The sequence below is a fragment of the Gigantopelta aegis genome, chromosome 5 (genome assembly GCF_016097555.1).
Source record: "Gigantopelta aegis isolate Gae_Host chromosome 5, Gae_host_genome, whole genome shotgun sequence".
Classification (NCBI taxonomy): Eukaryota; Metazoa; Mollusca; class Gastropoda; order Neomphalida; family Peltospiridae; genus Gigantopelta; species Gigantopelta aegis.
The window spans coordinates 28,925,682-28,939,699 of record NC_054703.1 but is presented as its reverse complement, the minus strand read 5'-3'; the positions used below and the strand labels follow the sequence as shown (position 1 = coordinate 28,939,699).

General features: G+C 41.1%; 1 protein-coding gene across 4 annotated transcripts in view; it reads right to left on the bottom strand.

Annotated features, from left to right (window-relative positions):
• Positions 1-13,241, bottom strand: part of LOC121373258 (sarcoplasmic calcium-binding proteins I, III, and IV-like) — a 33,824-nt gene extending 20,583 nt beyond the window's left edge. For 2 of the 4 annotated variants that reach the window (XM_041499769.1, XM_041499771.1), the window contains exon 1: positions 6,403-6,500. Coding sequence is in view for 2 of the 4 variants with exons in the window: in XM_041499772.1 (XP_041355706.1) it covers positions 13,120-13,171 (52 nt within the window). In the remaining 2 variants the exon portion in view is untranslated. Of the gene's footprint in view, positions 1-6,402; positions 6,501-13,119 lie in introns of those variants that run through there. The other 2 variants (XM_041499772.1, XM_041499767.1) reach the window with 2 other exon arrangements.
• Positions 13,242-14,018: the final 777 nt, after the last annotated feature.

The window sequence follows — 14,018 nt, the reverse complement described above, 5'->3', positions numbered from 1 at the left end:
CGTGTCAATAAGGAACAAATCTTTGACATCCAATAGGCGATGATTAAAATAAATAATTCTGTTCAAGTATTGTCGTTAAACAAAACGAACTTTAACTTAGTTAATTTTGTTGACTATAATATATGAGATATCGACCGAGTTGTTGGCTAACTTCCTATATTTGCTCTAACAATACACATTGGTTACCACCAATCGATACGGCGGAGGCAGTGGTGTAACAGGTGCTCTAGTGTTGTCGAGGTCACGTGATGTTATAGAACCATAGAGGCTGAACAACAGTTACTGGGCATTAGAACGAGTGGCGACATGAGGTTATGTATGTAAGGACGTTTTCATTTGTTAAGCGGCTTGGTGCTGTGGTGTAATTAAAGAGACATTCCTGCGTTTGCTGCAATGTGTAAAATGTTATCGACTAACAGAGATGTTTTAACGATTGTAATTACATATCAAATATATTTTTCTGCATAAAATATTAGTGGCTGTATATTAAACGTGTTTCTGATCGTTCTAATATTTGTACTAGGTTAAATTTCCTTTTATTTCCTAAAATATAGTTTTTTCGTACGTACGAAATTATTTGAAGACAAAATCCAGTTTGGACTTCTTACAAATATTAAGACGACCAGAAACACATTGAATATACAGACACTGATATTCTAAACAAGAAAATATATTTAATATGTAAGTTTAATCGTAGAAATATTTTATTAGTCGAAAACATTTTACAATGCAGCAAACTCGGGAATGTCCCTTTAAGAGACTTAGTTGCTTATATCCACGTCAGCAGCTTTTATGCTGGATTTGTAAAAAGAAAAGTAAAGTTGGTTTTACTTAACGACGCCACTAGAGCACATTGATTTTTTTTTTATCTTATCATCGGCTATTGGACGTTAAACATATGGTCATTCTTGCACTGTTTTTAGAGGAAACCCGCTGTCGCCACATAGGCTACTCTTTTACGACAGGCAGCAAGGGATCTTTTATTTGCGCTTCCCACAGGCAGGGTAGCACAAACCATGGCCTTTGTTGAACCAGTTATGGATCATTGGTCGGTGCAAGTGGTTTACATCTACTCACTGAGCTTGGCGGAGCACTCGCTCAGGGTTTGGAGTCGGTATCTGGATTAAAAATCCCATGCCTCGACTGGTATCCGAACCCAGTACCTACCAGCCTGTAGACCTATGACCTAACCACGACGCCACCGAGGCCGGTCGGTTGGATTTGTTGTTTGTGGAGAGTAATCATCCGTGGACTCGGTCACTGGTTATTCAGAGGTTGGACATAGTTGGAGGGGGGTAGGTGGGTGGGGTATGTGTGTGGGGGGGGGGGGGGGGGGGGGGGGGGGAGCTGAACCTTTTGAGGATGGCGACACGTTAATATATTTTTTCCCGTACCCGTATCCGTTTCGGGAGAGAATTAGGAAAACAATTCAGATAGGAAATGTATAATTATTTAACGACAACTAGATGTCTATTAAACTGTCCTTATTTGGTGTCTAACATGACTATTTCGATAATTGGTTTAATCAGAAAAAGAGGAAAGAGAGCAAAGTAATATTTTAACTAGACCTTGGTGCATTACGAACACATTGCTATTTTGATACTTAATATAGACAATGGAAGAGGAAAAGAAGAACATACTTTGTTTAACACCTCCGCACCGTGGTTCCTGACTGTATCGTTCGATCGACCGTTCAAAAATGCGCCAAATTTCCTTCATTCAAAATGCGCACCCATTCTCTTTGGCTACATTCCGACCGCTCCTTCCAAATTCAAAAACCCATAGCACCCATAGACCTACCCCACCTGCTACTTAGCTCCCTTGCACCTTCTAGTGCAGGTGGTCCTTCCTTCCACACCCCCACTTTTCCTGTTCTGGACGGAGGAACCGTCCAAGGCCGGCGCCTGTGCTCAGGACAGGCGTGCGCTACAACAGCTTTCTCTGAATGTGCACGTTAAACCATCTGACCTGACCTGACCTATCTGTAGCAAGACTATTTCTGCATTTGTAAGATGAGAAACGCTGTTGCACCATACACAACAATGAATCTTTAGTGTGCTTGCTTTTTGTATGTACGACATAGTGGGACTGTACATACGACTGTACATACGATGTATCATCCTGAAACTAGAGGGTGCAACTAGAAATATAAAGACTGAAAGAAAGAAACAAACAAAAATAATAATAAAGAGGGCAAAAGTAAAAATAGCGAGAGGAAAAGGTTAAAGTTTGTTTTGTTTAACGACACAACTAGAGCACATTGATCCATTCATTCATCATTGGCTACTGGATGTCAAACAATTGGTAATTCTTACATATAGTCTGAGAGAAGAAACCCGCTATATATTGTTTTCCATAAGTGGTATGGATATTTTATATGGACGATTCCATAGACCGGATAACACATACCACGGCCTTTGATGTACCCTGTATGGTACACGGGCTTGAACGAAAAATAGACCCCAATGGGTCCACCGATGGGGATCGATCGTAGACCGACATCGCCTCAGGCGTGCATTTTACCACTGGGGACTAAACGGAAAGGAATACTTCGATGTTCATTTCAACTTATACTGATTATCTTAACTGACATGCATTTAAAATGTTAGTATGCACATCTCAGTCTGTTAATGTGTAGATGTTGATTCTTTTTTTTTCTTCTAAATTAGTTTCGTGCTTATATCCAATTCAGGTTTCAGCACTCTGTCCTGGACATACACCACAGCTATCTGGGCTGACTGTGGGTTAGTTGTTAATTGGTTAGTCGTTAGTGAGAGAGTGAGAGAGAGAGTGAGAGAGAGAGAGAGAGAGAGAGAGAGAGAGAGAGAGAGAGAGAGAGAGAGAGAGAGCGAGAGAGAGAGAGAGAGAGAGTGTTTAGAGGTCTTACACCTACCCTATGAGTGGTTAAAACTCGCTCTGGGTGGGAGCCGGTGCCGGGTTGCGATGGCTTAACACACTTCAATAGCAAAAACGGAGCGAGATTTAGCTCAGTCGGTTAAGAGCTCGGCTGAGGTGCTTGCGTCGCAGGATCGAACCACGTCGGTGGATACATTCGACTGATTGGGTTTTTCTCGTTCCAACCAGTGCACCACAACATATCTTGGTATGTGCTCTCCTGTCTGTGGGAAAGTGCATATAAAAGATACCTTGCTGCATTGGAAAAAACGTAGCGAGCTTCCTCTGATGTCAGAATTACCAAATGTTTGACATCCAATAGCCAATGATTAATAAATCAATGTGCTCTAGTGGTGTCGTTAAAACATTTTTTAATTCTACAGCAACACCTCGTCATATATTAATTCATGACTATATGGAGTCTAAGATATGTCTATCTTGACATCTTATCTATAGTTTAAAAGGAAAGAAATGGTTTATTTAATGACGCACTGAACACATTTTATTTACTGTTATATGGCGTCGGACATATGGTTAAGGACCACACAGATACTGAGAGAGGAAACCCGCTGTCGCCACTTCATGAGCTACTCTTTTCAGTTAGCAGCCAGGGTTCTTTTATATGCAACATTCCGCAGACAGGGTAGTACATACCACGGCCTTTGGTATACCAGTCGTGGTGCACTGGCTGGAACGGGAAATAGTTGTTTATTTAACGACGCACTCAATACATGTTATTTAAGGTTATATGGCGTCGGACATATGGTTAAGGTCCATAGAGATATTAAGAGAGGAAACCCGCTGTCGCCACTTCATGGGCTACTCTTTTCAATTAGCAGGAATGGATCATTTATATGCACCATTCCACAACAGGATAGCACATTCCACGGCCTTTGAAATATACCTGTCATGGTGCAGTGGCTGGAACGAGAAATAGCTATAGTTTAAAAATGGACGGAGATATAAATCGATGGATGTATAAGTGAATGAATGAATGAATGAATGAATGAATGAATGAATGAATGAATGGATGGATGGATGGATGGATAGATGAATAGATGGAAAATGGATGGACAAATGGATAGATTGATGGATGAAGAATAAACGGAATGGGATGGGATAAATGTATGGATGAATGGACGAACAAACAACATACAACGAAACCTAAATACTGACAATGTATTCAGTATGAAAATGGTTACTGCGATATCTACATTAGTGCTATCAGACAAGCAGATCAGTAAATGACAGCTCTGTGACAGCTTTATTAACAATACTGGTATTCAACAGCCCGTAAAAGTCCGTAGTTGGTTATCGGATGTTATTAGTTCAACTCCAACATGGATGGGGTATTACACAGACAGTTTACATATTGGAATATAATAATAGCTTAGGCTCAACGAATCTAAGTCTCCCTTGACTTCAGAACAACAAACACATATGTAATAATGTCTACTCACCGGTTAATCTGTTACAACTGATGCGCGGTCGGTTTGGGGTCGATCCCCGTTGGTGCGCCCATTGAGCTATTTCTTGTTCCAGCCTGTACATTACGACTGTTATATCAAAGGTCTAGGTATGTGTTATCCTGTCTGAGGAATGGTGCATATAGAATATCCCTTGCTTCCAATGGAAAACTGCATCGGATTTTCACTGTAAGACTATGTCAGATCTGCCATATCTTTGACATCCAATTGCCGAATATTAATACACCAATATGCACTAGTTGTGTCGTTAAATAAACAAAACAAAGGTATATTTTAAGTAGCGTCCATTCCTATAGGTTATCCTAATATTACATACAATATGTGTTTTTCAGTCATACATTTGAACTTATGTTTGCACCTATATCCAATTGAGGTTCAAGCAGGCTGTCCTGGGCACACACACCTCTGCTATCTGTGTTGTCTGTCCAGGATAGTGGTTTAGTGGTTAGTAAGAGAGAAGAGGGTGTAGTGGTCTTACACCTCCCCACTGAGTCGTTAAATCTCTCTCTGGGTACGGTAAGAGCCGGTACCGGGCTGCGAACCCTGTACCTACCAGCCTTATGCCTGATAGCTTAACCACGAAATAACCGAGGCCGGTAGTTAAATCAGATCAGGTCAGGTCAGAGTGTTTAACGTGCACATTCAAAACAAGCTGTTGTAGCGCACGCCTGTCTTGGGCACAGGAAAGGTAGTTAAATGATCAATTCATACATTTATATAACACATATTAGCCATGCTGCTTGGTGATGGCATAGCAAGAACAATAAAACAGTCTTGGTTCACTAGCTCCATGTGTTAAGATCAAATTAAGAATTAACGTTAGCGGTGTCACTTTGCTGTCACTTCAGATAGTTCCACACATTCTGTAATTACTAAAAATCTTAATATTAAAACAATTAAGACAAAGGATACTGTAACAAGGTTTATACGCTGACACTTAAAAAACCCCATTTGCAGTCGCATGAGTTTACGAAGACAACATACCGGTTTTGGTGGTGTCGTGGTGAAAGCCATCGGATATAAGGCTGGTAGGTACAGGGTTCGCAGCCCGGTACCGGCTCTCACAAAGATCGAGGTTTAACTACTCATTGGGTAGGTGTAAGACCGCTACACCCTCTTCTTTCTCACCAACCACTAACAACAAACAGCGGCCTCGGTGTTGTCGTGGTTAAGCCATCGGACATAAGGCTGGTAGGTACTGGGTTCGCAGCCCGGTACCGGCTTTTACCCAGATCGAATTTTAACGACTCATCGGTTAGGTTTAAGACCACAACACCACAAGACTTAATATGCAATAAATTAGTAATTTAATACAACGAATACCTATCAGAATTAAGGCAAATAATTTGAAATAAAAATAGCATAACATATAGAACTTATTGATGACTTTTGCTACGATGATGATAACGATGACGATTGTAAAAACTAATGTATTTAATAATAATAATAATAATAATAATAATAATAACAATAATAAATAAATAATAATAATAATAACAGCAAAAAACCCATAATGCCGGTGATGATAATACTACTACTACTACTACTACTAATAATAATAATACTGATGGTGATGATGATAAATTTTATTATCAATAAAGATGATGCAGCTCCTGTTGAATTTGATGATGATGTTAATGATGCTCATGTTGTTGACGATGATGACGACGATAACAAAAATATTAAAATACAATATAAATACTATTTACAAGAAGAAAACAACGGTACAAATATAATACCATGCAATTGACACAATCACCTTTCCTGTCCAGGACAGGCGTGCGCTACAATCACCTTTCCTGTCCTGGACGGAGGAGCTGGCCGAGGCCGGCTTTTGCGCCCAGGACAGGCGTGCGCTACAACAGCGTGTTCTGAATGTGCATGTAAAGCCCTATGACCTGACCTGACTTTTGACACAATAGTTTCCACTTCTCTTTGAAAATATATATTATGCCTTTGTCATACCATTCCCTCCAGGTTGTATGTAATCACTTTATAAAATTATTATTATATAACTCACGTAGTAAATCTTCTCAAAGGTCCATAACCACCATCTAAAGACACGAAGTGCACTTCTTGGCTGAGTGCTTTAGATGCAAGTGTGTTAGTAGTCGGCTGCTGCCTCGTTTAATGGTTGTAATCAGACGTCAAATAAGTAAGGCGCGGAACTGGTAGGAGACTAGACACACAAACTGACCATACAATAGTGACAGGAGCCACAGATCTACGAGACTCTTAGGGATCTCAAAACACCCTCTAAGATCTCAGAAGCACAAAAGTAATTGATTTTTCAGTCTCTACAATGCAATGGGAACACTGCTACATACAGAACAGAACAGGTACACAGTCATCTTAAAGCTTTTAATAAGTGTGCTATATCATTCTGCATGTCGATACCTGCCAACACGTCTAGTGACGACCTTAGAAAAAAATGGTTTGCTTGTTTGTTTTCTTTAACAACACCACTAGAACATATTGATTTATTAATCATCGGCTATTGGATGTAAACTGGTAGGTGGCTAGACACCAGTTTGCCACACACAGGTGAACACAGCCACAAATCTAAGAGCTTAGACGTTAAGAGGTTAAGACTCCTCCTTAGTGTGTGAAATGTTATGAAAGAAAAACAATAGGACCTGTCGACCATGTGCTATTACAGCACAGAAGTAATTGTTTTGTTGTCAGTCTATGCCTACAATGGGAGCACTGTTACATACACAGTCAAGTCTTTTTTTAATTAAAGCTTTAACAAATGTTACATCATTCATGACAGGCGTGCGCTACATCAGCTAGCTCTGAATAAAACGTAAAAAAACCTGTGACCTGACCTGACCAGCAAGTCGAGACCAGCCATCACGTCTAGAACCACCCCTTAAAAGAGCTCTAGAACCACTCCTTGAAAGAGTTTGTGTTGTTTAATAAACACCACTAGAGCACATCGGATATTGGATGTACACATTTGGTAATTTTGACATTTAGTCTAAGAGAAAAAAACAGCTACATTGTTTCCATTAGTAGCAAGGGATGTTTTATATCTACCATCCCACATACATCACAGCACATATCACGGCCTTTGGTATCCCAGTCGTGGGTTACTGGTTGGAACGAGAAATAGCTCAATGGGTCCACCGATGGGGATCGATCCCAAACCAGCCGCGAATTAGGCGGAATGTTTATCACGTTAAAACATGATGTGAATGAGAGGAAGGGTAATTATCAAAAGATGTTTAACGTTTTCAAAACCAATCGTCATTTCTTTCTTCCTTTACCTTATTTCTGTGCTTATATCTAATTAAGGTTCAAGCACGATATCCTGGGCCCACATATCAGCTATATGAGTTGCCTGTCCAGGACAATGGGTTAGTTGTCAGTTGCTAGTTGTTGGTGGTTGAGAGAGAAGAGGGTGTAGTGGTCATACACCTACACATTGAGTTGTTAAAACTCGCTCTGCATGGGGAGCCGGTACCGGGCTGCGAACCCTGTACCTACCAGCCTAATGTCCGATGGTTTCACCACGACCCATGCGACTGCAAATGCTTTTTAAAAGTGTCGGCTTATATACTCATCGAGTGTTTTGTTATACCATAATGTCCGACGGCTTAAACATGACACCACCGAGGCCGGTACCCCCCAATCAATACTTGCTTTAGGATCCGTCCCTGCCTTTCTCCCTCGCAAACTCATTGATGCGTCGGGGCATTCCGGTAGACTATCAATATTTCCAGTCACGCCCCTATTGATGCAGGTGCTCACGCATTTAGGTGTCATTCACTGGCAGCTTACACCTCTAACAATGGCTATTATTTCTGTTGCATCATTAACTTACAGCTGTTATATATGTATAACGGAAATATAATGCCACAGGTTACAGGTTCGTTACAAGTTATTAGAAACGATCGTATATGGTTGTGGGTGTGGATGACGAATTATGTAATATAATAATAATAATAATAATAATAATAATAATAATGATGTTAATAATAATAATATTAATAATAATTATTATTATTATAATAATAATAATAACAATGATGATGATGATGATGATAATGATAATACTAATAACAACAATGATGATGATGATGATAATAATAATAACAATATAAATTACGATGAAGAAGATAATGGCGATGAAGATGATGATGATCATCATCATCATCATGACAATAGCAATAGTGTTAATACTATTTACATAGTTTTCACACACATATATGGCAGTACATACCACAGCCTTTGGTATACTAGTCGTATACGAGAACAGAAATAACACAATAGGGCCATCGACGCGGATCGATCCTAAATTGATTTCGTATCAGGCCAGCGCTTTACCACTAGGATACATCACGCCCACTCATGGGTTATTTAACGTCAAACATTTCATAATCCTGACAAGTGATGCACTTTCCGACAGTCAGGACGGCACACACTACGGCATTTGATATACCAGCCATGGAGAAGGGGAGGGGTGTGTGTGTGTGTGTGTGTGTGTGTGTGTGCGTGTGTGTGTGTGTGTGAGTGTGTGGGGGGTGATCAAAAGCTAGAACCGGGCCTCTGTGGTGTCGTGGTTAAGCCATCGGCCATAAGGCTGGTAGGTACATGGTTCGCATTCCGGTACCGGCTCCCACCGGCTGCCTAGGACAGAGGGTTAGTTGTTAGTTGGCTAGTGGTTAGTGAGAGAGAAGATGATGTAATGGCCTTACACCTACCCACTGAGCCCTTAAGAACTCGCTCTGGGTTGGAGCCGGTACCGGGCTGCGAACTCTGTACCTACCAGCCTGTAGTTCGATGGCTTAACCACTGGGCCACCGAGGCCGGTATTTGTAAATACTGACGTTTCTTTTGGCGCTTTGTATAGATGTTATTCTTTAAAGGTGCAGACCCTAGTTTCAACCCGCGAATGCTTACTACTAGTTAAAGGGACATACCCTAGTTTCAACCCGCGAATCCTTACTACTAGTTAAAGGGACGTACCCTAGTTTCAACCCGCGAATCCTTACTACTAGTTAAAGGGACGTACCCTAGTTTCAACCCGCGAATGCTTACTACTAGTTAAAGGGACGTACCCTAGTTTCAACCCGCGAATGCTTACTACTAGTTAAAGGGACGTACCCTAGTTTCAACCCGCGAATGCTTACTACTAGTTAAAGGGACGTACCCTAGTTTCAACCCGCGAATGCTTACTACTAGTTAAAGGGACGTACCCTAGTTTCAACCCGCGAATGCTTACTACTAGTTAAAGGGACATACCCTAGTTTGAACCCGCGAATGCTTACTACTAGTTAAAGGGACGTACCCTAGTTTGAACCCGCGAATGCTTACTACTAGTTAAAGGGACGTACCCTAGTTTGAACCCGCGAATGCTTACTACTAGTTAAAGGGACGTACCCTAGTTTGAACCCGCGAATGCTTACTACTAGTTAAAGGGACGTACCCTAGTTTGAACCCGCGAATGCTTACTACTAGCTAAAGGGACGTACCCTAGTTTCAACCCGCGAATGCTTACTACTAGTTAAAGGGACATACCCTAGTTTCAACCCGCGAATCCTTACTACTAGTTAAAGGGACGTACCCTAGTTTCAACCCGCGAATGCTTACTACTAGTTAAAGGGACGTACCCTAGTTTCAACCCGCGAATGCTTACTACTAGTTAAAGGGACGTACCCTAGTTTCAACCCGCGAATGCTTACTACTAGTTAAAGGGACATACCCTAGTTTCAACCCGCGAATCCTTACTACTAGTTAAAGGGACGTACCCTAGTTTCAACCCGCGAATCCTTACTACTAGTTAAAGGGACGTACCCTAGTTTCAACCCGCGAATCCTTACTACTAGTTAAAGGGACATACCCTAGTTTCAACCCGCGAATGCTTACTACTAGTTAAAGGGACATACCCTAGTTTCAACCCGCGAATGCTTACTACTAGTTAAAGGGACATACCCTAGTTTCAACCCGCGAATGCTTACTACTAGTTAAAGGGACATACCCTAGTTTCAACCCGCGAATGCTTACTACTAGTTAAAGGGACATACCCTAGTTTCAACCCGCGAATGCTTACTACTAGTTAAAGGGACATACCCTAGTTTCAACCCGCGAATGCTTACTACTAGTTAAAGGGACATACCCTAGTTTCAACCCGCGAATACTTACTACTAGTTAAAGGGACATACCCTAGTTTCATCCCGCGAATGGTTACTACTAGTTAAAGGGACATACCCTAGTTTCAACCCGCGAATGCTTACTACTAGTTAAAGGGACGTACCCTAGTTTCAACCCGCGAATGCTTACTACTAGTTAAGGGACGTACCCTAGTTTCAACCCGCGAATGCTTACTACTAGTTAAAGGGACGTACCCTAGTTTCAACCCGCGAATGCTTACTACTAGTTAAAGGGACGTACCCTAGTTTCAACCCGCGAATGCTTACTACTAGTTAAAGGGACACACCCTAGTTTCAAGCCGCGAATGCTTACTACTAGTTAAAGGGACGTACCCTAGTTTCATCCCGCGAATGCTTACTACTAGTTAAAGGGACATACCCTAGTTTCAACCCGCGAATGCTTACTACTAGTTAAAGGGACATACCCTAGTTTCAACCCGCGAATGCTTACTACTAGTTAAAGGGACGTACCCTAGTTTCAACCCGCGAATGCTTACTACTAGTTAAAGGGACATACCCTAGTTTCAACCCGCGAATCCTTACTACTAGTTAAAGGGACGTACCCTAGTTTCAACCCGCGAATGCTTACTACTAGTTAAAGGGACATACCCTAGTTTCAACCCGCGAATGCTTACTACTAGTTAAAGGGACATACCCTAGTTTCAACCCGCGAATACTTACTACTAGTTAAAGGGACATACCCTAGTTTCATCCCGCGAATGGTTACTACTAGTTAAAGGGACATACCCTAGTTTCAACCCGCGAATGCTTACTACTAGTTAAAGGGACGTACCCTAGTTTCAACCCGCGAATGCTTACTACTAGTTAAAGGGACGTACCCTAGTTTCAACCCGCGAATGCTTACTACTAGTTAAAGGGACGTACCCTAGTTTCAACCCGCGAATGCTTACTACTAGTTAAAGGGACGTACCCTAGTTTCAACCCGCGAATGCTTACTACTAGTTAAAGGGACACACCCTAGTTTCAAGCCGCGAATGCTTACTACTAGTTAAAGGGACGTACCCTAGTTTCATCCCGCGAATGCTTACTACTAGTTAAAGGGACATACCCTAGTTTTTTAAACACTAAGGCATATTTTTCACTATTAGAGCCGTTTATGATCACTGAAATCAAACATTACTCACATTTTATTGTTTACTGTATCCATTTCCGTACAGCCGAACTGTTTCTGGTTATGCTGGTGTTCCTAATACCTCAAAATTCTTCTTTTTCTTCATATTTTTAAAAACGCATGTGCGTCTGAGAAGTGACTGCTATAGGGTCGCGTTTTATTCTATTTTTAAGGGTATTTCAACGTCACTGACTCTTGTTTCACTGTTGTATCCAAATTTGTTACAGGTTTGTAAATTAACCAAACTTTGTGTCCGTGTTTACGGGTTGAAACTAGAGTCTAGGTGAAAATTATGCTTTAGTGTTTAAAAACTAGGTTCTGTCCCTTTAATATACAAACCTGGAACACATCTGAATAAGGATATCACAGAGACATACTTAAATCTGTGATGTATAATCTCGGAAATACCGTCTAAAAATAACTAGAGCTTTTCTCGATAACCATTACTTCTCAGACGAAAGTGCGTGTTTTAGAAGTATGAAGAATGCATTTTAGGATATTACAAAAACCTGGGTGACCAGAACCACTTCAGGTGTACGAAATTGATTATTCTAAATAATAAAATGTAAGTACTTCTAATTTAAATTATTAATAACAACCTTAATAGTGAACAATACGTCGTAGTGTTTAAAACCTAGGGTGTGTCACTTTAAATATTCATCCATATGTTTATTCCTACAGCTGTCGCAGACAAGTTGATGATATGTCGGATTACCTTCCTGTCCTCTTTTATTAAAAATACACAATCGATAAATCTTACTTTACGTACAACCGACAAACGATTCTAGTAGAGAATGGAATATATGAGTTTGACACCTTGAATGAAATTAAGTATTTCGTCTGAAATAGCAAACAATCAACGCTTCAAATACAGTTAATTTTCAATTGGTTCGTATTGATGGTTGAATAAACTATAATTAAAATAAATTTGAACAGTTGAAACATAGTTTCAGCATTGGTCTCTTTCGCTGTGTCTATTATTATCTCTACCTCCCCCCCCCCCCCCCCACACACTCTGTTGCTCACTCGCTCGCTCGCTATCTCTCCCTCTCTCACTCGCTATCTCTTCCTCTCTCACTCGCTATCTCTCACTTCATTCCTCTCTCTCTGTATGTCTGTCTGTCTGTCTGTCTGTCTGTCTGTCTCTCTCTCTCTCTCTCTCTCTCTCTCTCTCTCTCTCTCTCTCTCTCTCTCTCTCTCTCTCTCTCTCTCAAAAATAAATAAATAAATAAATAAATAAATGTACACATTACAACACACATTTAGGTTTTGTTGTTGTTGATTTTGATGTTACCACCCTACCCACTTTATAAATTAATGTGCAAAAACTCTTCTATATTTTAGTACAATTAACCTATACAAATTAAAGCAATCGGAACAGTTAGCTACTAGCAATAACAAAGTCCTCATACCACACACAAAACCCCCCACCGATCTGTGGCTTACTCACAATTGGCGAAAAATCCCTTCAGGACATCCATGAAGTGGTAATGATGTATCATTAACGTGCAGAAACAAAACACGTGGAAACCGAATCCCAGATGAAAGAGTTAGAACACTGTGTGTGACATATACGAGTATTACATATTCTGATACACAACACCGTCCGATCTGGTAGATTATACGCGCTTCTTGTCATGCCTGACTGAGACCAAAAACGAGAGAGCGTGACGTTTTGGTTGAGTATGTGTTATTCAGTGTACCAACCAACAACAATGCGCTTAGAGCTGGCCACGAGAGGATTAACACGAAGCGGGGTGGAGGGGCCGAAAGGAAAGGAATATTTGTTATATCTCAGTGCATTTTAAAGTGACAGACCCCTAGTTTTTAGACACTAATACTACCCTCGGGGCGAGGCATAGCCCAATGGTAAAGCGCTAGCTCGATACGCAGTCGGTTTGGAATCGATCCCCGTCAGTGGGCCCATTGGGCTATTTCTCGTTCCAGCTAGTGCACCACGACTGGTATATCAAAGGCCGTGGTATATACTATCTTGTCTGTGGGGGATGGTGCATATAAAATACCCCTTGCTGCTAATCGAAAAGAGTAGCCCATGAAGTGGCGACAGCGGGTTTCCTCTCTCAATATCTGTGTGTGTGGTCCTTAACCATATGTCTGACGCCATATAACCGTAAATAAAATGTGCTGAGTGCGTCGTTAGATAAAACATTCCTTTATTTCTTTCTAATGCTACGCTTAGACTGTCAACTGTCAGCAGAAAGTTAGTCCACTCGATCGATGGGTGCGTTGTCATTTCCCAATATATCCCACCGACGGGTGCGCTCAGATTAACAACCAATGGGTTATACCACTACGATCGAGTCCCTACCATGGACAGAACTCTCTGGC